The 20,394-nt window shown below is 36.8% G+C and overlaps 1 protein-coding gene across 3 annotated transcripts in view; it reads left to right on the top strand.

Annotated features, from left to right (window-relative positions):
* The window catches only part of PIGK (phosphatidylinositol glycan anchor biosynthesis class K), a 92,448-nt gene that overhangs the window by 2,872 nt on the left and 69,182 nt on the right, over nt 1-20,394 (top strand). For all 3 annotated transcript variants that reach the window (XM_030494057.1, XM_030494058.1, XM_030494059.1), the window contains exons 3-9: nt 1,388-1,479; nt 5,063-5,198; nt 6,465-6,576; nt 6,966-7,062; nt 7,400-7,517; nt 8,739-8,849; nt 13,647-13,819. In XM_030494057.1, the coding sequence (XP_030349917.1) occupies nt 1,388-1,479; nt 5,063-5,198; nt 6,465-6,576; nt 6,966-7,062; nt 7,400-7,517; nt 8,739-8,849; nt 13,647-13,819 (839 nt within the window). The remainder of the gene's footprint in view (nt 1-1,387; nt 1,480-5,062; nt 5,199-6,464; nt 6,577-6,965; nt 7,063-7,399; nt 7,518-8,738; nt 8,850-13,646; nt 13,820-20,394) is intronic.

Raw genomic sequence — 20,394 nt, forward strand, 5'->3', positions numbered from 1 at the left:
GATAATAGAGGAAAGGGGCAGGTGCTAATACCTTGAGACGTCACAGCTGAGTAGGCCACAGTTAGTTTTCAGAGCTTTAAATCTTTCTGAAAGGCAAATGTTCACATGGACTGATTCCCGTGGGCTTTTTTGAAATTCCTAACTGACAGCATGATCAAGACACAAAGGGATCCTTTCAGGCTGAATTTTTATTATTATGCAAGGTACTACTCATTTCTTTTTATGAAAAAGCTAGAGACAAAAATGTTACATAGTGTAACTTACAGATGTTTCCATTTAAGGAACATCTATTTTCTCTGTGTTTTTCTATTCAAGGCAAGGTTGAATGTGCCTTTGAGCAACCTGGTCTAGAGGAAGGTGTCCCTACCCATGGCAGGGGTTTGGAACTAGGTGATCTTTAAAGTCCCTTCCAACCCAAACCATTCCATGATTCTATGATTAAATTAGAGCTTTACATTTAAAGCTGGAAAATTAAAAAACCTGTCTAAATGCTCTGTATTTTTGTGTTCTTAAAGTTACCATTTCTAACATGCTGCTTCTTTTCTGTGATTGAAAGACTTGTAAAAGTGAAGGAAATTTGTCTCTGGAGGAGGATTGCAGTCCTTGGTGTGGAACAAACAAAAAGTAGTGAATTGAAGTTAGGCACAAAGACAATGATAAGGCCTTAGTAAGGAACTACATCAGATTGCCTCTCAAGTTTTTTGAAATCTCATTGGTTTAAGGCTTTTGAGGACAGATTAATACCTGGCCTCGGGATTAGTTTAAGTACAGGAATGGCTGATCCCCAGCACTTTGCCCGTTAGAACAGAAAAATCTGAACTCCTTTGAGATTTTTGAGAATTTGTATTCAGATTTTGGATAGAGCTCACTTAGCTCTTACTTTCTTATATTTGACTCCTTAAATGCAAATGTCCTCAGTGTATTTTCCCTGGTGTTCTTCAGAGGAAAATTCTTCTGCATTAATTCACTTATGCCTTTGTGCAAGCATGATCCCAGAATGGGTTTGATATTGAGATGAGAACTCTTCCTTTGATTTTTCTTTGACGTGGAGAAAGCAAATGAAGGAAATTTAGCTTATCCATTTACTATTGCTGAATTATTCCCTCAAGTGCCACTTTCTATACTTTGTTGGGTTTTATGACAATTTTTTCACGAGTCAGTATGTTAAGAACTTTTTTTTTTTAAATTTTTATTTTCAGCATGTGTTACTTTGGTACAACAAAGACTTCTATAGCTTATATGATGAGTTTCTTGGTGTTGCTGTGTTCTTTCTGATTTGTTACTAGTTTGTTGATATTTCTGTAATCACAGTCTTCTGATGCAATGTGCCAGGATATTTTTACCTTTTACAGTACTTAATATGATTTTTTTCCCTTTTTTTCCCAAGGTGTGTACATCTCGATTCTGGTTCAATTATCGTCATGTGGCAAATACTCTCTCAGTATACAGAAGTGTCAAGAGACTGGGCATTCCCGATAGGTGAGGGAATATTGGTGAATACAGTTCCTTGCAAATGTACTATTAAAGTTCACTTTATTGTCTGAAGCAGTTTAAAAATACATTTCTCTTCCCAGTTTAACTGGCTAAAAGTAAAAAGGAGGGATGTGATTACATCAATGTATTGAAAAGTGTGGCAATACTGTTCAAAAAGAGAAGTCACAAGTTGGAATAGGTTAATTAGATTAAAAATATGAGGAGCCACTAAAATATAACACTTAGAAAATTGGTGAAAGCATAATTTGAAAATTGATAAATGCATCAGCAGTGACAGTACTACTTTGAGATATGGCTTTTGCTGTACTTTCAGTGTGGAGATGTTAGTAACCATAACTGTACTGAAGTCTATGACTTCCACATCTGCAGCTACATTGAGAGTCTCTAAACTAAAGGCCTGAACAAAGCAACTGCTACATATTAAAAGTAGCCTTGAAAAATCCATTTTGCATGATGTTTTTAGAGAAACCAAAAGCTTTGTCCATACCAATTGCGCTTCTTAGTAATAACACAATAGTCAAAATAGTATCCCTTGTTTGACAATAGGATTAGGAAGGTGAACAAACTGTTCTGAAGTGTCTGAGTTGTGTTCTGAATGGAAGTTGGCACAGTTCCATTGACTGTTTTGGAATGCAATTTACTCGTACCAGAATTGTGCACCGACAAAATAGGCTGTGTGTATCCATAGGCTCCTATGGAAATCCTAGTGGTCCTGATTTTTCATGTTCATTTAGAGGAGTGGTAGTTTCTGCAGTATGTCTGCCTAAGGAAGTATGAACATCTTGATCATTGCAAAATGTATGTTTTGCTGGATTGAATTTGTATGGCATTTTTTGTCAAGGTCCAAACTGTAGTACCTGAAGTCCCCAGCTAGTTTCCGCTTAACTGTGACTGTGCTGGCAGTAAGTATATCCTGTTCCCTGTGTTTATTTTTAAAAAGAAAAGAGTGAATTCTTGGTTTTTGAAAGAGGGGATGTTGAAATCTAGTGTTTGGCAATGTTTGGGGGCTATAAATCCAAGGCAACATACTGCTGAAGCTGAAGCACTGTGGGCTGAAAGCCACAGAAATACAGCCTTTTTTTTTTTTTTGCACGTCTTATTCAGAAGCATCTATCTTCTTTCCTGTATAGTCTAGGTACTACCTTAGGAATTCTTTTAATACTTCTGACCTTACCTGACAACTTTCATGTTCTCTGCATCCATCCATCTTGACCATTAATATCAAAATAAGTGACAGTTTTAGAAATAACTGCAAAAACTACAGCATAGCTGGAGATTTCTGTTGTTCAGTAGCCTGATCTGTTTCTTGTCCATACATAAGGATCTGGAAATTAATCTCAAAAAGCCAGCAATGCTTTAGACTAAGGTCAAGAATAAGACACTGGAGAAGACTTAGAGAGAGAGAATGCCTATTTTTTTCCCCATTTGCAGCAATTTTGACATGGATTTGCATGGGTTTCTCCCTTACACAAACTTCTTCCTCTATCTGTTTTTCTTTCCATTTATCATGGTTCTTAGAGTTGGGTTCTTTGGAGGAGTTTGTGCGTAGTCTCATTTTGAATGGAACCATGTCAATTTGGTGATGTAAGTAGATTTGTCCTCCAACAACAGAACTTGTTAGGAAAATGATTTGTGGTTTTATAACTGTAAGGTGCTCTGCTTTGTTGACGCGTGGGCACAATGCTCCAATCCATAAAAGTAAAGTTTTGCTAAAGTAAAACAAAGCCAAAATGAATCCAGAAATTATTTTTGATTCCTGGAATCATTATGCAGTATAAGCCTTGTATCATGAAAAGATCATTAATATAGTATATGATTAGATTACTTTGGTTTAACAGTTAAGCTGCAAGTTAGCACCTAGGTTGTTTTGTTGCATGTACAAACCACTTGTACGCAGAGGTTCAGTTTAACTGTGGGATATTCCATATGCATGTATATGATTGCCATGCAGTATACAAACTCTGCGTGTTTGTGCTCACCTGTCTGTACTGCCACAATGCAGAACCTTTTCCTGAATGCGTGTGATTATTCTTTTTATTTTTTTTTTAATAAACACATTCCTAGCAAAAATACAGTGCTAAACTGTAGGCCTAGTGATGGCTTAGTGTGGAATATTCTCTTCTGCATATAATACAAAAAATGGGTGTACAGTGACTATCTCAGGAAATCTGCAAGGCATATATTCTGCACTTCCAACTAATTCCTTTTTAATAGTTCTCTTTTATAAAAATAGTTTTGTACTGCTGTGCATGTGTGGAGAAAAAAAAAAATCTCTAGTTCTTCTCTATATTTGTTCTCCTCTTGCTTCTATCATTACACCTTCATATTTATGCCAACATTTTATTCCCATTGAAATAATTTACTTTGATTATTTCTGAGGATTTATGCTTATGTTATTTTGGATGGCATTTCTCTTTTTCTTCCACCCCCCCACCCCCCTACCCTCCCCTTCCTTTTTTTGGTGGAATATGGAGCCTGTTAGCACTTAATAAAGAATAACTTTATTCTTAAAGTGCTCATGCAGACATATAGGTGAATGATGACACGCACAAGAATGATGTTTAAATAGCATGACACAGTTTAATTTATAGCTGTGTGCCTGAGAGTCTGAATTAGCAGTATTCTTTGCAGAATACAGAGCTTTCCTTTTGTAAGCATTGTTTGGGAGAACACAATCTGTGAGAAACTATACCCAAGACAAGATTATCCAAGGAAAGGACCAACTTCACCTTGTTCCAGACATCTCTGGCACATTCTGTCCGGTGCTAAAAGTTTCCAGTGACCTCTTCTTGTTTCATATTTTGACCCAAACCTGACCCTGCCATGTGTAATAGAAGTCTTAGGCTGCATGCAAGTTGGAACAGCTTTATAATGTGGCGATTGATTTGGTTTTCTGGGTTGGTTTTTTTTTTGGGTGGTTTGTTTTTTTTTTTTTCCCCATTGGTAATATGAAATGTTGGGCTGTTGGGTTTTATTGGGGGTTTCTTTTTTTTCTTCTTTGTACTATGAAGAAGACAAAATGTCTGGTGTCAGCCCACTTGTGTTCTTCAGCAAAATTCCAATAACACAAGTAATCATACAGTAGTGCATCAGTTGTAGTATAATGATTTGAGAAATGTTCAGGAGCTCCTCAAATTTAATTAAAATTTGTCATAAAATTTTTAAATGATCCGTCTGAGAAGGTGCAAACAGGCTGGGATTTCTTCCATGGAACTGCATTAAATGATTTAGCGCCGCATAAAAATCACATTTTTTATGAAGAGTTCTGCCAGTCTAGGTCTGGGCAGGTCTGTATCATAAAGCTGCTAATATCAACTACTCTTGTGTTCATCTTTGGCCTAACTTAATCCTATAGCTATATAACAGCTGGCCGCATTTCTGTGTGGTATCTTCATAATAGTGAGGGTGTACATAAGGAAATAGGAAATAAGCAAAGTTTCACTTACCATCCCAGGAATCTTAGTGTTATAAGCTATTGTTGTAATCGTGGGACAGTTTTGCTGTAATTTCTGTTTAAGTGTTACATGAAAGTAGAATGGCTGAAGTGTTTTTGTCTTATTTTCCATAGTCACATTGTCCTGATGCTGGCAGATGACATGGCGTGTAATCCCAGAAATCCCAAACCAGCTACTGTGTTTAGTCATAAAAACATGGAGCTAAATGTCTATGGAGATGATGTGGAAGTGGATTACAGAAGCTATGAGGTGACTGCACTTCAATTAAATCACTGGGTCTTTGGTTTTAGTGTCGGTTTAAAGATTTATATAACACATGTGAAGTCTGAGGAAGTCTCTCTGTTCTCATTTCTGGTTTTGGGCTGGTCTTTTAGTATCAACTGATAGGTTTAAAAACCACACCCCTCCCCTCCTTGATACTTGTTTTATTTTGTTTGAAGCTTACTATACTAGAATCGTGTTATAATTTAGGTAATGAAATTCGCACAATTAAATGAATCTATGGAACCCCTTGTATGTATTAGGAATCCAAATATATCACTTAAATTTCTCTTCTTTGGAAATGGTGGTTCAGTGTCTCATCTTGCACACCACCACTGTGAAACTTTTGACATGCAAGTAAAATGTTTACTTGGCCTATCTACTTAAATTTCTAATGTTAAGTATATGTTTTTATCAAAATGCACAAAAGCCATAGCTTACACATTACTGTAAAATAATCACTATAACGAAATCTGCATTCTACCACCTTTTCATTTTTGTGTAATGTTCCTTCAAACAGTGTCTTTACCAGTTGATCTTAAATTGGACATCAATTGCATGGTTTAATAGTGCTGTATAATTATTACTAATGGTTTATAGGGGGATATTTAAGCATATAGTAGATGTTGTATTTCTCTGAAGCTTTGTATAGAGAAGATACAACACTGAAATAGAGATATGTTCTTTTCATCCTGTTTTTTCCTGAGTATGGATTTGTTGCTAGCGTTTCAGCTGTGTACGTCTGCATGAAAAGGAAGTGGTGTTTTACAGGATGTTTTACAATCACCATCCAGATGGGTCTTACCTGATCTCTCAGACTTACGTAACTGAAATTGATCTTGTTTTTCCTTTCTGTGTTGCAGAGGGAATTTAAACTTATTTTTCCATGGTAACACACACTAATGTTGGAGCATGTTTTGAGTACATGAGCAGCTTTGGCATAATAAAGCTATACACTCACAGGTTTCCAGATCAATGAAAATGTATTTAGAAATTATAATGGCATTAGCCTTATTTGATATAATAAAGCAACAGGCTGATGTTAGTGGAATAAAGTAAAAGGTACCATATGATTATGAAACTGCAGTAAAACCTTAAACAGAAAATGTTTGTTTATGCAGTTTATACCATGAAGTATTACTTTTGGGTATATACACTGCCTATTTTAGTGTTCCATTACTTCATGTAACCCAGCCTATAGTTGTTAATCAATATTTTTCTCTGTAGAAAATTACTTTGTGCTTCTATTCATAGGTTACTGTCGAAAATTTCTTGCGTGTGTTAACAGGAAGAATCCCACCAAGCACACCACGATCTAAACGTCTTCTTTCTGATGACAGGAGCAATATTTTAATATATATGACAGGTAATTACAGGTTTCTGTATACAAGTTATTCACTGTATACAATTTGTTCACTTGGATGGGCCTGTTTAAAGCATGAAATCCCAGTAGGAGTCCAAACAAACGAAAAGATTGACGAAAGGGTGGTTTGTTTTTTTTTTTTTTTCTTTTTTTAGCATGTGATACTAATCAAGAAAAAGCCAGACAGTAAGTATAGTTTCTATCTTAAATGATGTATGTGTACTGTTCTCACTGTACTAATAATTTTCTTTTGCTGAAGTCTGTCTGGAGAAGGAGAATTGTGTTTGCTTTTTTTATTTTTATTTGTTTTTTTTAGAAGAATGGTTAACCAGACTGAGTATCTTCCCCTAAGCTATGTACTTTCATAACTTCTGATTTTCTTTTTCTGTCAGGCCATGGTGGAAATGGTTTCCTAAAATTTCAAGATTCTGAAGAAATCACAAATGTAGAACTGGCTGATGCCTTTGAACAAATGTGGCAGAAAAGAAGGTAAGAAAAAAGCATTGTTTAGAGGTTAAATGTTGTATTTCCTGAACATGCCTAAAGTCTTACCAGTAGGGCTTGCTTACCTTCAGCAGTGGTACTATCCGTTGTCCATAAAATTGCATGAAAGTTTGCAGTCAGAAGAGTTTTAATTTTTGTTTTCAGCTTCCTGCAGTTACAGCTGCTCAAATTTATTGTACTTTGACTAAACTTGCATCTTAAATCAATCAGCATAAACTCTTCTGTTCCTTAGGTTCCTAGCAGCTGTCCTGATAACTAAAAAGCAAAGTATGTGAATGTTGTTTAAAGAGAGGTGGATAAAAAGGCTGTTTTATTTTTTCAGGTACAATGAATTGTTGTTTATTATTGATACTTGTCAAGGAGCATCCATGTATGAACGATTTTATTCACCTAATATAATGGCCTTGGCTAGCAGCCAAGTAGGAGAAGATTCTTTATCAGTAAGTAGATTTTTGCGGTCCTGAAGACAGCTTTCAAAATGCCTGAGCAAAAAGCACGTCTTACTGTTTTTAAACTAAAAATTTCCCTTCTAATTGCTGAATATATAAGGTATTTAGTTACAAAGTGAGGTTTTAACAAAACTTGTAACTGCACTTTTTCTGCTTGTTTTTGTGTGCCGTCCCAAAGATCCAGACTAATAATGGATTTCTGTGCTTGCTGGCCAATTTATGCATTGCCTAGGATAGGAAGAAATTTTGTGGGAAGATTGCTGAGAGATACGTGTGGGGAATATTCAATCTAGGACTTCTAGACCTGTTAGAGAGGGTCCAGAGAAGGGCCACAAAAATGATCAGAGGCATGGAGCACCTCTTCTATGAGGAACAGCATAGTGAAATGGGGTAGTTTAGCCTGAAGATGAGAAGACTCCAGGGAGACCTTATTGCAGCCTTTCAGTACTTAAAAGGGGCCTATAAGAAGAGGAGAGACTTTTTAGCAGGGCCTGTTGCGACGGGACAAGGGGTAATGGTTTTAAACTAAAAGAGGGGAGATTCAGGCTGGATGTGAGGAAAAGAATTTTTACAATAAGGGTGGTAAAACACTGGCACAGGTTGCCCAGGAAGGTGGTGGATGCACCATCACTGAAGAATTCAAGGCCAGGCTGGATGTGGTTCTGGGTAACCTGTCCCTGCTCGTTGCAGGGGTGTTGGACTGGATGACCTTTGAAGGTCCTTTCCAACCCAAACTATTCTATATGCAAAAAAACCCCAGACCACTACCTTTCACCTGCTGCGATTGTATCCCAGCTGAATTACAGATGGAGTGATGGGAGAGAGATCCTAGCCAGACCAAAACCAGCAGGACAGGGTTACCTGAACCCATGCAGAACTGTAAGATATGCTGTCTCTCCCAGCCCTGTTTTCCAAGTTTTAAGAAGCTTAGGGCAGCCCACAAACCTTTACTGAACCATCAAGAAGAAGGGGTTCCCTGCTTTTTTACAAACATGGAGTTACTAGGATATAGTGTAGAAAAATGAAGATACATTGTTGACAATCTGAATAATACAGTTTTTCTTTACGGCTGGTCATTTTCTTTGTGTAATTTGCCCAAGAACAAAAAATCGTTATATTAACTTTTGTAACATGCTATTACATTCTGTTCACTCTCTAAATACTGAGTTCTTTCCTGCAAATGCCCAGTAATTGCTGTGTATTGTTTTTAAGCATCAACCTGATCTTGGGATTGGCGTTCATCTTATGGACAGATACACATTCTATGTGCTAGAGTTCTTGGAAGAAATTCATCCAGCCAGTCAGACAAATATGAATGACCTAGTAAGTAGAATATTGAACATTCATGAATATGCTAATGATTGTAACAGTTTCAAAGCTAATTTATTTTGTCTGTAGGGTTCTCCAAGTGCTTTTTGTTCTCCTGCTGTTTCTCTTGGAAGCAGCTTTGGGGAGAGGGTCTTTTTGCCATTATTAAATGTAGTCATGGTGTAACACTTGATTGTCCTCAGTGTGAAAGTGGCTTGCTGGGTACAGAAAGAAATTAACCAGATTTTTTTTACTATTCATTGGAAAATGAATATATTATTCATTAAATATTTATTTCGATAAGATGAAACATTTGCACATGAAAAATGATGGTAGGAAGCTTCTAAAATCGGCTAAATGGATAGCAGACACTTTACAGATGTGAAAAGGCAGACACTGATTGTTTTGCAAAGAGATTAAACAGTTAAAATTCTAATAGTGCACTCACAAATGCCTGCAGAGACTAATTTCTCTGTATATCCGCTTAGATTCCACAGCAAGATATGTCCAAATACATCAGTGTTTGGAGTTAATTATATCTTAGGTAAATATTAATTGTAGCTTTTGGGTATGAGGGAGGAGGAAAAAAACCCAGCCAAGCAGATAACCTGTGACAAGATTTATGAAAATGCCTCTATAAGTTAGATGTGAGATGATATAAAATGTAACTGTATTTTATTTACTCTGTTAACCCTTTATACCTTCATTGAAGTAATACATTATGCTTTGGTGCCTTGTAGCTGTAAATCCTTACATGCTGTGTCAGTGATCTAAGAGCCGCTACTTAGAGAACACATTGTCTTTAATTCATTTCTGTAAAAGGAGCAGCTGCTCAAAAGTTTTATGCCACCCTCTGTCTACAGAGGATGGTGTTAGCCTGGCTGCTAGATGTGTAGTAGAATTCACTCTAAACAGCCCACACTTGACAGATTTTATGTTGATACAGAATTGATTCAGTGACTAAGATTCAGGATTCTTTTACTACCATGGGATTGAAATTCTGTCCTGTAATTTAATACCTTCTGATCGTGGGATACAGATAATTTTAAAATAAATCTTGTTAAACAAGAATATGCAAGTTCTTTATTGGTTGTATCTTTTTCTAGCCAATTCATTCAAACAGCACTTTAGAACTATTCTGTAAACCAGAAAATGAATTGCTGTTTAAAAAAAAAAAGAAGTCATAACAAATGAACAGTGGTTTCTACTGTGTAAGAGACCATCTGGTAACTGGTGTAACTGCTCTAGCCAGCTAGATACTAATCCAGTTGTTGTGGAAAGTGTAGAAAACTTGTTAGCTGGCCAAGTAGTTTACCTTTTGAGCAATTTGGAGAAGATGTTTAAACATTCTCCCTTGAGTTTTTTGCTTATATGCCAATAGTTTTTTGCTTATATGCCAATGCTTATATCCCACAGCTCTCAGGAAGAGCTGTGGGAAGTTAATCCATATTGGTAAATTTCTTACATCATTTAAGTCATCTTCTCCTATGTTGGTGTGCTTATTGTTGGTCTGGGAAGGGAAGAAAACGGACTGAAATATACAAAGATTTTTGATGATTGTGTAATGAGTCATAATATGTATTTCAGCAAATGTGACCACTTTATTTTGAGTTGGTGATTTTCAGGGATTTATCTAAGAGTTCCGAAATGGCGTATGGTTAGTCCATGGTAAGGATGTAAGCCCATTTATTTGCCAACAGTTATAGGTGGTACTTTGGAATTGGAATGCAGCGTTAACAGCTGTGCTGGTTTAAGAACAAAAGACCTACTGCTTATCCAAGTCTCATTTTTTTTAATTAATGCTTTTCAAACACAGGACAACATTTTAAGTGGCTCATTAACTAACTTTAAAATCATTACCTAATATTTAATTGTTTGATCTTCTGATATGTCAAATGTCTGCTCTTGTGGAAGAACTGCGTATTTGTTACACTGCTTCTGTCCCATCATCTCTGTACTTTTCTCCAGCCACTCTTAAAACAGCTTCTTCACATCCACCTAAGGTTTGGATATTGCATTCCTGCAAAGAATGAGACATCTTTTTTCATGATCCACTCCACCTACTCCCCACCTGCTCCATCTGTGTTGCTAAGGGATAACATAAAGCTGTGCAAATGACTGACTTTCGGTTTGATCACAATTCAAGAAAAGTAAAGACTAAATTGAAATGTCACACATTTGAAGTTTTAAAATAAGTCTCAAATAAATTTCTAAATGAGATAATCATTTGCCGTAAAATAGCTAAAAATGTTGTTAAGAAAAAAGACAACAAAGTTCCTATTTTTGGGAATTGTTTAGCTTTATTTGAATAGTATCTTTTAAAAAATCTGGAAAAATGGACACATGAACAGATGTGTTTCATTTAGCCAGTGTTTGCTTTGTCTTTTGTCAGAAGACCTCAGTTATTAGTGTTACTCTGCTGTGGTATAATTGCTTTGCAGTCCTTTTTTTACACCAGTACAGGATAGGTAAATTTTTAATACTGAAGTCTTCTCAGCACTGTTGCATATTTTTGTTTAAGATTCATCTCAACATCTAATGGTAGCAAATTGTTGTGGGACAGGTTGGAAATAGTTGTGTGCACTATTAGTTTCCCACTTTCAGTGCTGATGCAGTTGTTTTGGGATATTTACACTCTCTAGAGCTTGGTAGAGAGACTAGTTGTATAATTGCAGCATAGATTTATGCATCAAGTAATGGGATTAAAACAAGTACTTAGCTTTTATAGCTTACTTCAGAGACTTAGTTTTTATGTTTGTGCCCTTAGCTGCAGCAGAGCTGAAGAAAATTGATGACATTTTCTTGAAACTGAAACTTAAGAGGGTTTGTGTGCATTGACAGGTGGCTTTGTATGGGAAGCTGACGTGTCCATTTCCACTTCACAGAAAGGATAATAAAAAGATTTGCTCTGCCCCTATCTTTTCTTTAGCAGGTGTGTGATACTCTGCCAATAGGAGAGTTGGGAATCATTAAAAAACAGCTTGGTGGATATGTGTGCTTCTCTTAAGGTAAAGGTTGAAAGTGAGCTCCCTGGGCATTAGGCAGCAGTCTAATGCTGTATGCTTAGAGGCTTAGACAAAAAAGACAAGGTGTGAAAGAGAAACTTTAATGGAGCAGAAGGGGGGAATGGGAAAATAGAATCTGTCCTCTACGAAGAAAAGCCAGGTACATTGTTTCCTCACTGGGAAACTTTTTAAATGTAGGGCACTGTTGTCCTAAGAGAAGAAGCCACACGAGCCCATGTGTTTTGTGTCAGGCTGAGCACAGAATTTCTGCTAGGAGGTATGGGCTGAAACTCACAGGTTTTGTGACTCACAGGTCAGTCACAATCTTGAGGTTGCATCTGCACTGAGTTAATTAGGATGTGTGATTTTGTCCTAAGAATGCAATATTCTAAGAGCTAATCTGTGATTAGATATATGAACTCTAGATCCAGTGACTGATGGACCTGGTTTGAAAATCACTTGGAGAATTTAAGGTTAAGGAAGATGAGCACTCATGTGGAGAGTGTCCTTTATAGTTATAGTGTGCATGAATCTGTTATGTTGAACGCTCTGTGTTGCTGGAGTGCATGAGTGCTCACATAACCTACACTGTTACCAGGTGGTCTGCAGGCTGTTGTTGAATGGACGGCAGCGTTTGCTCATGAAACTGTCCAGAGCACTGTAGAGCTAGTGCCTCTATCTAGCAGGGTTGTGTCTAGCTCCTGTGTCTAGTAGAGTTGTGAATTTCATTGTGAAGTGCCTTCTAATGGCTGAGACATGAACTCAGTTTTCCAAGCTCATCAAGGAGGTCAGAAAGAATGAGGCCTTGGGCTGGATTTCATGGCACTGTAAGCTAGGTAGCATTATTAATAAAAATACAAACCAAGTATTATTTATTATATTACATTATGTGCATTACAAGATGCCTTGAAATAGGAATCTCTCCAGATGGGAAATATTAGAGACTTCCGTGACGAGTGTGGTATTGTGCCCAAAATGCCTTAGTGTTGCCTTCAATATCTACTGGGTACATAACAATCTTGTTATTTAATAGGCATGCTGTCTTCTTAGATATCTAAATGCCACAACAAATCTGTCACTATTACGTCTTCTTATTTTCTTCAAATGTACTTTTATACAGAATTGAGTCCATTAAAAACTGTTTGTGCTGTTTCTGTCTTCCGTGTGTTGTGTGTTAGATATAGGGGATCTGATATGTAGACAAAATAGATGGGTAAAATAATAAGGTATATAGGTAAACTGTAGGTTTTACAGGATGATTCTGTGAACTTAATGTACATAAAACACCTTTGATACTTGAAGATTCTAATTCTGCATTAGTTTTGAGCCTATAAACTAGAAATAAGACTGAGAGTTTTTGATGAAAATGTGAATTCTTGCTTCTTTACGAAGCCTTTACTATTAGTTACTTGTCAAGACTTGTTTACTCTTGCATGCGTCCCTTTGGTAAATATGAAGAATTTATACCCACTTGTGCCTTTTGGAAGGTTATAGCAGCATTGCTGCATCTATATCAGAAATAATTTGTGCGTTTAATTAGATGTAATTGATGGTTGACTTTCACAGAAGCATTTCTTAAACAGCATAATTGTGGGGATAAAGGTTTTCTGAAATGTGTAATCAAGATGTTCATGCCTTCAAATGTTTTTGTTCAATCATTTTTTTTAGCTGTGGAGCTTGTACTGAAATTAATGCAAGTTATGTGTAGCATTTATATTTCTTTTTATAGCAATTTAATTTTGGAAGGTGTATGTAGAGATTAGTGATGAATGAGGGACAGGATATGATTGTCCATCTTGGTTTCCAGTTTCAGGTCTGTCCAAAAAGTTTGTGCGTTTCCACACCTGGGCACCGAACTGATCTCTTTCGGCGAGACCCTCAAAATGTTCTGATAACAGACTTCTTTGGCAGTGTGAGAAAGGTGGAAATTACGAGAGAGACAATTTCTTTGGACCGTAACATAGCTGGATATGAAAGCAAGTAAGTAGTCACTCGTTAGACTTGATTTGTATAAGTTTGTGCAACAGAAACAAAATTGTATAGCTGTCAAGGAGAGAACTCCTCTGATTTCTTGACATTGCTTGCAAAGAATCAGGGAGTTAGTATGGACCCGCTAGTATGATAACATTGGGGTTTGTAATCTAAAACTTTGTTTAAAAATGCTCATCCCTTTATTTAGACTTTTAAATAAATACTGCTAAAGACCAAGGTGCAGATGTCAACAACAACAAAAATTAGTCGAAGATTTTCTTTCTACCTTATAATTTCTTATTTAATGTGCAGAAACGTTTTGTTACAGTAAATTTGAAATAGATAAGCTCTGAGTAGAAGCCATCAGTTAGTTGTTTCATAACAACTAGCTCTTTAATAAATGCTTTGTTTCTGTTCTGTGAATCCTCTGGCTTTTGACATCAACTGTCCTGAGAATTTCTGTTACCGAGATGCAGTGATTCCTTTGAATAAAATTGTTGGTGCAAGTTCATTAATAGAAGTTGTGATGGGGCTGCCATTACTTTGGATGAAGAAAGAATTATAAACTACTTTGTATTTTTGGTATTCTGTTGCCACCTATTGGGAACTTTTAAAGGAAGATGTGCTTGTTCTGTAGAGTTTATTTAGCATTGTACTTCGATTTCTGTTGCATCTTTTAGGTTTCATGATACTGTCTTCTAAGAGGGGGGAAAAAAGAAAGGTTTGAAATAGTCTGATGTACCAGGGCTGAAATATTTTTCAACCCATTTATTTATGCAGATTGTTGTCTACCTCGTTTACTGTTGCTCATATCAAACAAGTTAGTGGGTAGCAGTTTACATATGGTTTAGTGTAATATATCATTATGAAATATTTAATATTATTATTGCTATTCCACACAATTATTATATTTATTTCATATTTCATTTTCATAACTGTATTTTTATCCCTATGTGTGTTAGGACTAACAGTATATATCTTAAGCTGATTTTGTGACTCCTTACTTTAGAACAGTATTTAGCGACACTAAGTTTGTTTGGGTGGTTTTTTTTGTTGGGGTTTTTTTTTTTTTTTCAGAAGGGAAAAAAGAAAATCTTTTGGCAAATAACAAACATTTTGCCAGTCAAAAACCATGATGAAAACTTATCTGTGTGGGCTTCTAATTTGTGGATGATTAAAAGGAGAAATAGGTTTTGATTGACTTTACTGCTCTGAAACAGGAAGTGACTGGTTGGGATTTTCAGCTTTAATTTTTGAGTTAGTGCGGTGCCAATATATGAGGGGTTTTGTAGGTATCTGACACACTGCTGAATTGGACACATGGAAGCAGTGTTGAGAAACTGGCACTTATACAATGGAGAGTAATATTATCTTTGTGAAATGCTCTGATATTTAATGAAGGCTATGTTACGTTATCGCAGTAATTCCAGTCAACTTAAATCTGTGAAATTGGAAGGGATGAGAACATTCTGGCTTAGTAACGAAATAGTTCTTTAGCTCAAGACAGTCTTTGAGAACATGTACAACTAGGAATGGAAGCACACAGCAGCCCCTTACGGAGTACTGCCTCACGTCTGTAACGTATATGACCAGTTTAAGTGGTCTTGTGTAAAACAGTGAGTTACTTATTGCACTATATTCAGATACAGTTTTCAAAAGGAAGTACTTCAGTTCTCAGTTTCTTGTTCCCGCTTTGGAAGAGTTTATAGAGAATGTGTTTTTAATAGAGAAGAAAGTATGGACTTTATGGGAAAGTGCTGGAATATTGTAGCATAGCTCTCTAGATAGTGGTGTGGAGTGCTTGATAAATTCCTTAAACAGAATTCAGAGATTGGTATCTCTTGGTATGACAGATCTGTTTCGCTACAACAAATTTAAAAATTACAGCTTGAAGTGACTTTAGTAAAAATGTTAATGTGTTTTAAAAATGCAGTTTTGGAAGGTCTGCTCTGCAAAAAGCAATTACTCTGGTTTTATGTAAGGAATATTATAGACGTCACACATATCTATTAGGGTGTTAAGAAATCAGAATACTTCACAAATTATGTGACCTTTGAATAGATACTACCCAGATTGTTCCAAATTAAAGTAAAAATAACCCATGAATGAAAGAATGTGAATATCCTTAAGGATATCCTTAAGGCATATCCTTAACCTCCTCAGCCTTAGTTAAACCATTCTATGCCTTTTGGGAAAGTTATGGCTGTTGACACCCCAGGTCGCATTCTCATGTAAAATAGTTAGGGAAAGATGGACTAGCACAGCCTGGTGTATTCTTTTTGCTGTCATTGGGAGAGATCTAATCCAAGTTTATTAAAAGTGAATAATCCAAATTAGTAATGAATAATCTTGTTCATGCCTACTACTGTTTTAAGAGTCTTTGGGAGGAAGGAAAAAAAAGTCATGCAGAATTGAACTTGTGCCTCTTCAGGGTTTGCAAGAAGTATTTACCAGGAAGTATCTGATAGGTCACGAATACATACCACTAATACAAATTTTGATGTTTTACATTGGTTACCAAGTGTGCAGATCTCTTTTTATTCTGACAAAATCTATGTAGAATCTGAAGTCTTTTCCTTTTTTTCTGTATTGCATTTGAATTACATTTTTTCCTAAAAGATAATTTGCGGAGGTTTAATATTTGATATAGTCTCTTGGCCTCATTCTTTTATGACTCATTTCCTCTTTGTTTTATTCTTCCCTCAATGTTAGCTTGATACCTTTTTCTCTTTTCCTTTTATACACTGGTGGCAGTAGAGTGCTACAGAATAGTTGTGTTACAGAGCATAACCAGAAGATGAAACAGACCTCAACTCTGACGCACTCTGAAGTAGTCCATGTTAGATCTGATTTGTTTCTTTTAAAGCTGCAAGAGTCATATGTGCAGATAAGGGCTTTAAAAAACAACCAAACAAAAGAGAGAACCCACTGATTACACAGGTAGTGGGTAGAAAAGATGCTGTCATGTGAGGCATAAACATGTATCTTAGTCCTGGCAGACTGATCCAGTTTTCATCTAACCCACTGCTGTGGCTTTGCCAAATCTTCTCAGTAGAAGTTTGTTCTTTTGTTACACAATTGCTTAGCAATTACTTTGTAATACGGATCCACTCCCAAGCTCAGCGTGAGCAATAGCTGTGCAGCCAGACCAGAACTGACAGTTTCATGTTGAGCACAAGCCGTGACATTGCTTGAGTGAGGCCTTTGAGGTTTCCTTTGGCTTGGGCTGAGATTCCTACAAAGAACAACTATTAATGAACCAAAAGAAGAGGCTTTCTTTGTGTCCACATAGTAGAAGGTGAATATTTGTGAGGAGAAGCTTTATACAATAAAAAGAAGAATCCTCTGCTGTTTCCTTTTTTCATAGCAGTTTCAATCTAAGCTATGTTCACTTCAAAGGATTTGTTCTGCAGCTGCCGCAGGCCTGGCTGGGTTTGTAGCTGCCAGTTTTAGAAGAAAACCTGTCAGTCTGGGGGTTCTGGGGTTTCTGATTGTATTTTTCTACATCCCCATGCAAGAGTGTAAAGTAACCAACCATTAAGGAGTAGAAGAAACCCTGCATCTTTGGAGAAGGAGCCTTGCAGAGTTTAGTGCATCTAATAAATTAGGAGCATGTCTCTTAAACTTGTGCTGTAACTCTACAGCCAGTTGGAAGGAACACTCTCTCCTTTTTGGCTCCTCTCATGAGGAAAAGATATGTATCAGCGGAAAGCGTCGGTAGAAATTGGGATGAATATTTCTCCTGAGGGTAGTAAGAAGTGAATTAAAGACAGCATCATATAAAACCATCCTAGTTTCATTGCTTTTGAGAATTGGGCCTCATATTTAATACTTCTGTTAAGAAGAATTGTGGTACAAGTGGCAGTGACTGTTTTCCTGGAAATGAATAAATTGGTCACTTGTGTTAGGAAGGATGCTTGTGTAACAAAGTAATTATGAGTAATTGCTTCATTTGCAGTATGTTAATGGCTGATGTTCTCCCAATCTATTTTTATTTGCTAGTGTCTCTTTTCCCATCTCTTTCCTGTACTTACTTCTTTTTCACTAGTTATTTTCTGTTTGATGTACTTAATAAGTAAAGCTGCTGTTGTGTGTTCCGTGGGGATCCAGTTTGTGAACCAACAGGCTGGGGATTTTTTTTTTTGGCTAGTAGATGCTGTTCAGATCAGGTTTTTTTTTTTACTTAAAATAAAAAAAGCTGATTTTAGTCCAAGATCACCATTCACTTTTTACGAGATGCCTCAGACTTGTAACTCTTTGAAGTTCTGTAAATAATTTTTAGGACTAAATCTGAAAGCTCTTGTTCTCATTTGCATCCTGGTCTGCATTTATGTCAGTGATAAAATCACATCAGCTCTCCCTCCTCTCCCTGTATGTCCCGCCTGTTCTGTACGCGAAGGCTTTGAACGGAGTTGTAGTACTTGTCTCGGTGGCAGCAGGCACCAGCTCCAGCCCCTGCGCCCCGGCAGCCGCCGCCGCCGCCCCGAGCCGCGACCGCGCCGCATCTTGCGGCTGCTGCGGGCGGCGGCGGGGCTGCGCCGGCAGGGGGCAGCATTGGAGCAGGCGAGCTCCCGCCGCTGGTGGGAGGTGGAGGGGAGCGAGGGGAGGGGGCTGGTGTGGTGGGGTTCTGTGCTTCCCACCCCTTTTGTATGACCAGTTTTAAATGAGATGGGGAAGGAAAGGAGGAGTTGAAATCTTCTTTTTTTTCTTTTTTTTTTTTTCTTCATTTGATGTTAATTTGAGAGGACAGTGTGAGATTTTTATTTTAGGCTTTTGCCACTGGACAGCGACCTTGTGGAGATGTAATGTGTTTCAGTTCCAGTGCGATGCATCAACAGAAAAAGTACTTGTAAATTAGCAAGCCTCTGCTAAGCTCTATTGAATTGACAGTGGGAATGAAGCTATTGTTATGAAACTTATTATGCTGTTAATTCCAGATAGCGCTGTTTTTCTGGAAACATCTACAGATGGATTTCATGATATTTTTTTCATTAACCACGCTAATCCATTATACATGTGCTGTATTTTTTCCTAGTGTCTTACCATGAAAGCAGAATAAATTTCTAAGTGTGGATTTTTTGACCCATGTGCATTTTAATAGCCTACAAGTAATTACAAAAGATGAGTGAACTAATACTTGCTAATATTACTGCTATATTTCTTAAAGTATTTTGTAAATATAAATGGCTTTTCCTTGCTTGCCTAAAGATGGGTCGGTATACACCTATGGTATACCTCCTAGTGTAAAAGAATTTTTCAAGGTAATGCAACTAAAATTAATAGGAAGGCTATAGTAGGAATAATTATATAGGAGAGTACTGTTTCACTAGAACAACATCAGTATAAAATAAATAAGGATGACTGACAGGATCGAAAAGAACTGCAGGTATAAATTGTGTTTGGAAGTCTTTAAATACACTCAAGTGTTATGATGGTAATTATAGTCCCTATTTAGCAAGGTGTTTTAAAACGCAGCTTTGAACAATTTATTATTTGCTCATTTGAAAGGATTTTTTGGACTATTCTTTTTGCTGGATTTTGGGGGTTTTTGTAAAAAAAGAAAAAAAAAAAAATGAATTTTGCAAAACTGTATCTCCCAAGTCAGGTTTTTTTTTGGTCTTGGATGATTTTTTTTTCCCCCCTCTTCCTCTAACTTTTAGTAGGTTTTTGTGTGGCATCCTGCATTTCTTCTATGAGAAAACTTCGACTATGAGTACCAGGTTGTGTTTCTATTTTATATGGCTTCCAGTAGAACGCTACTTTGCTGAACTTACATATAGTTAATATGCATTGACATCAAAAGAAACCCCTTGGTCTGTAGAGGTGCTTGCATTTCCCATGTAAGTCAATGGAAATATTTTTATTAACTTCAGCTTTTGAATAAAGTCCAGAAGCTACATGTTCTTTGTGACCTGCATACGCCAATTGACTTGTGCACATCATAGTGTTAGGTAATGTATAGGTAATGTCCAAAATTGTTGCATGGCAGATTTAAAGGGAGGTCTTAAGTAAATCTAGTAGATTTTAATGTCATCTAGATAGCTGAGAATATCCAGAAATCACAGGATGCTCAGCCTAGGGTTTTTACTTTGTTTTCGTTTACCCGCTCCTTTTTACACCATTCCTGTATAGCAGTCTCATTTTGTCTCATTACTTCTTTGCTGCTTCTCCCTTTGATCTTTTCCTGGTCTTATTTTTGCAGTTGAGTGGGCTGCTCTATAATTCCAGTCTCCTGAAGTGCTTGTTAGTCTTTCTAGTGCTCTTTATGTGGAGGTCTTGGCTTAATCTTCTTGCTTTGCTGTCCAGGTGCTAAATACAAATTAATGTCTGTTCTTAGAGGTACTTCTGTAGTAGCGTGCTGTATGTTGCTGCTCAAGAATACCACACAAACAGCTGTAATATTTGGCATAAAACAGACCAGGAAATATTTTCATGTAATTTTGGCATATTTTCAGCGCTTTGAGATAGCCTGATAATTTCAATAAAATTTTATTACTATTACTTACTTCCTGTCAAAAAAACCAGAGCTGCTGCTGATGGTTGTAAGGATATACTTTTTGTGTGATTAAGAAGAAAAATTTTAG

Source organism: Strigops habroptila, chromosome 8, assembly GCF_004027225.2.
Source record: "Strigops habroptila isolate Jane chromosome 8, bStrHab1.2.pri, whole genome shotgun sequence".
Lineage (NCBI taxonomy): Eukaryota > Metazoa > Chordata > Aves > Psittaciformes > Psittacidae > Strigops > Strigops habroptila.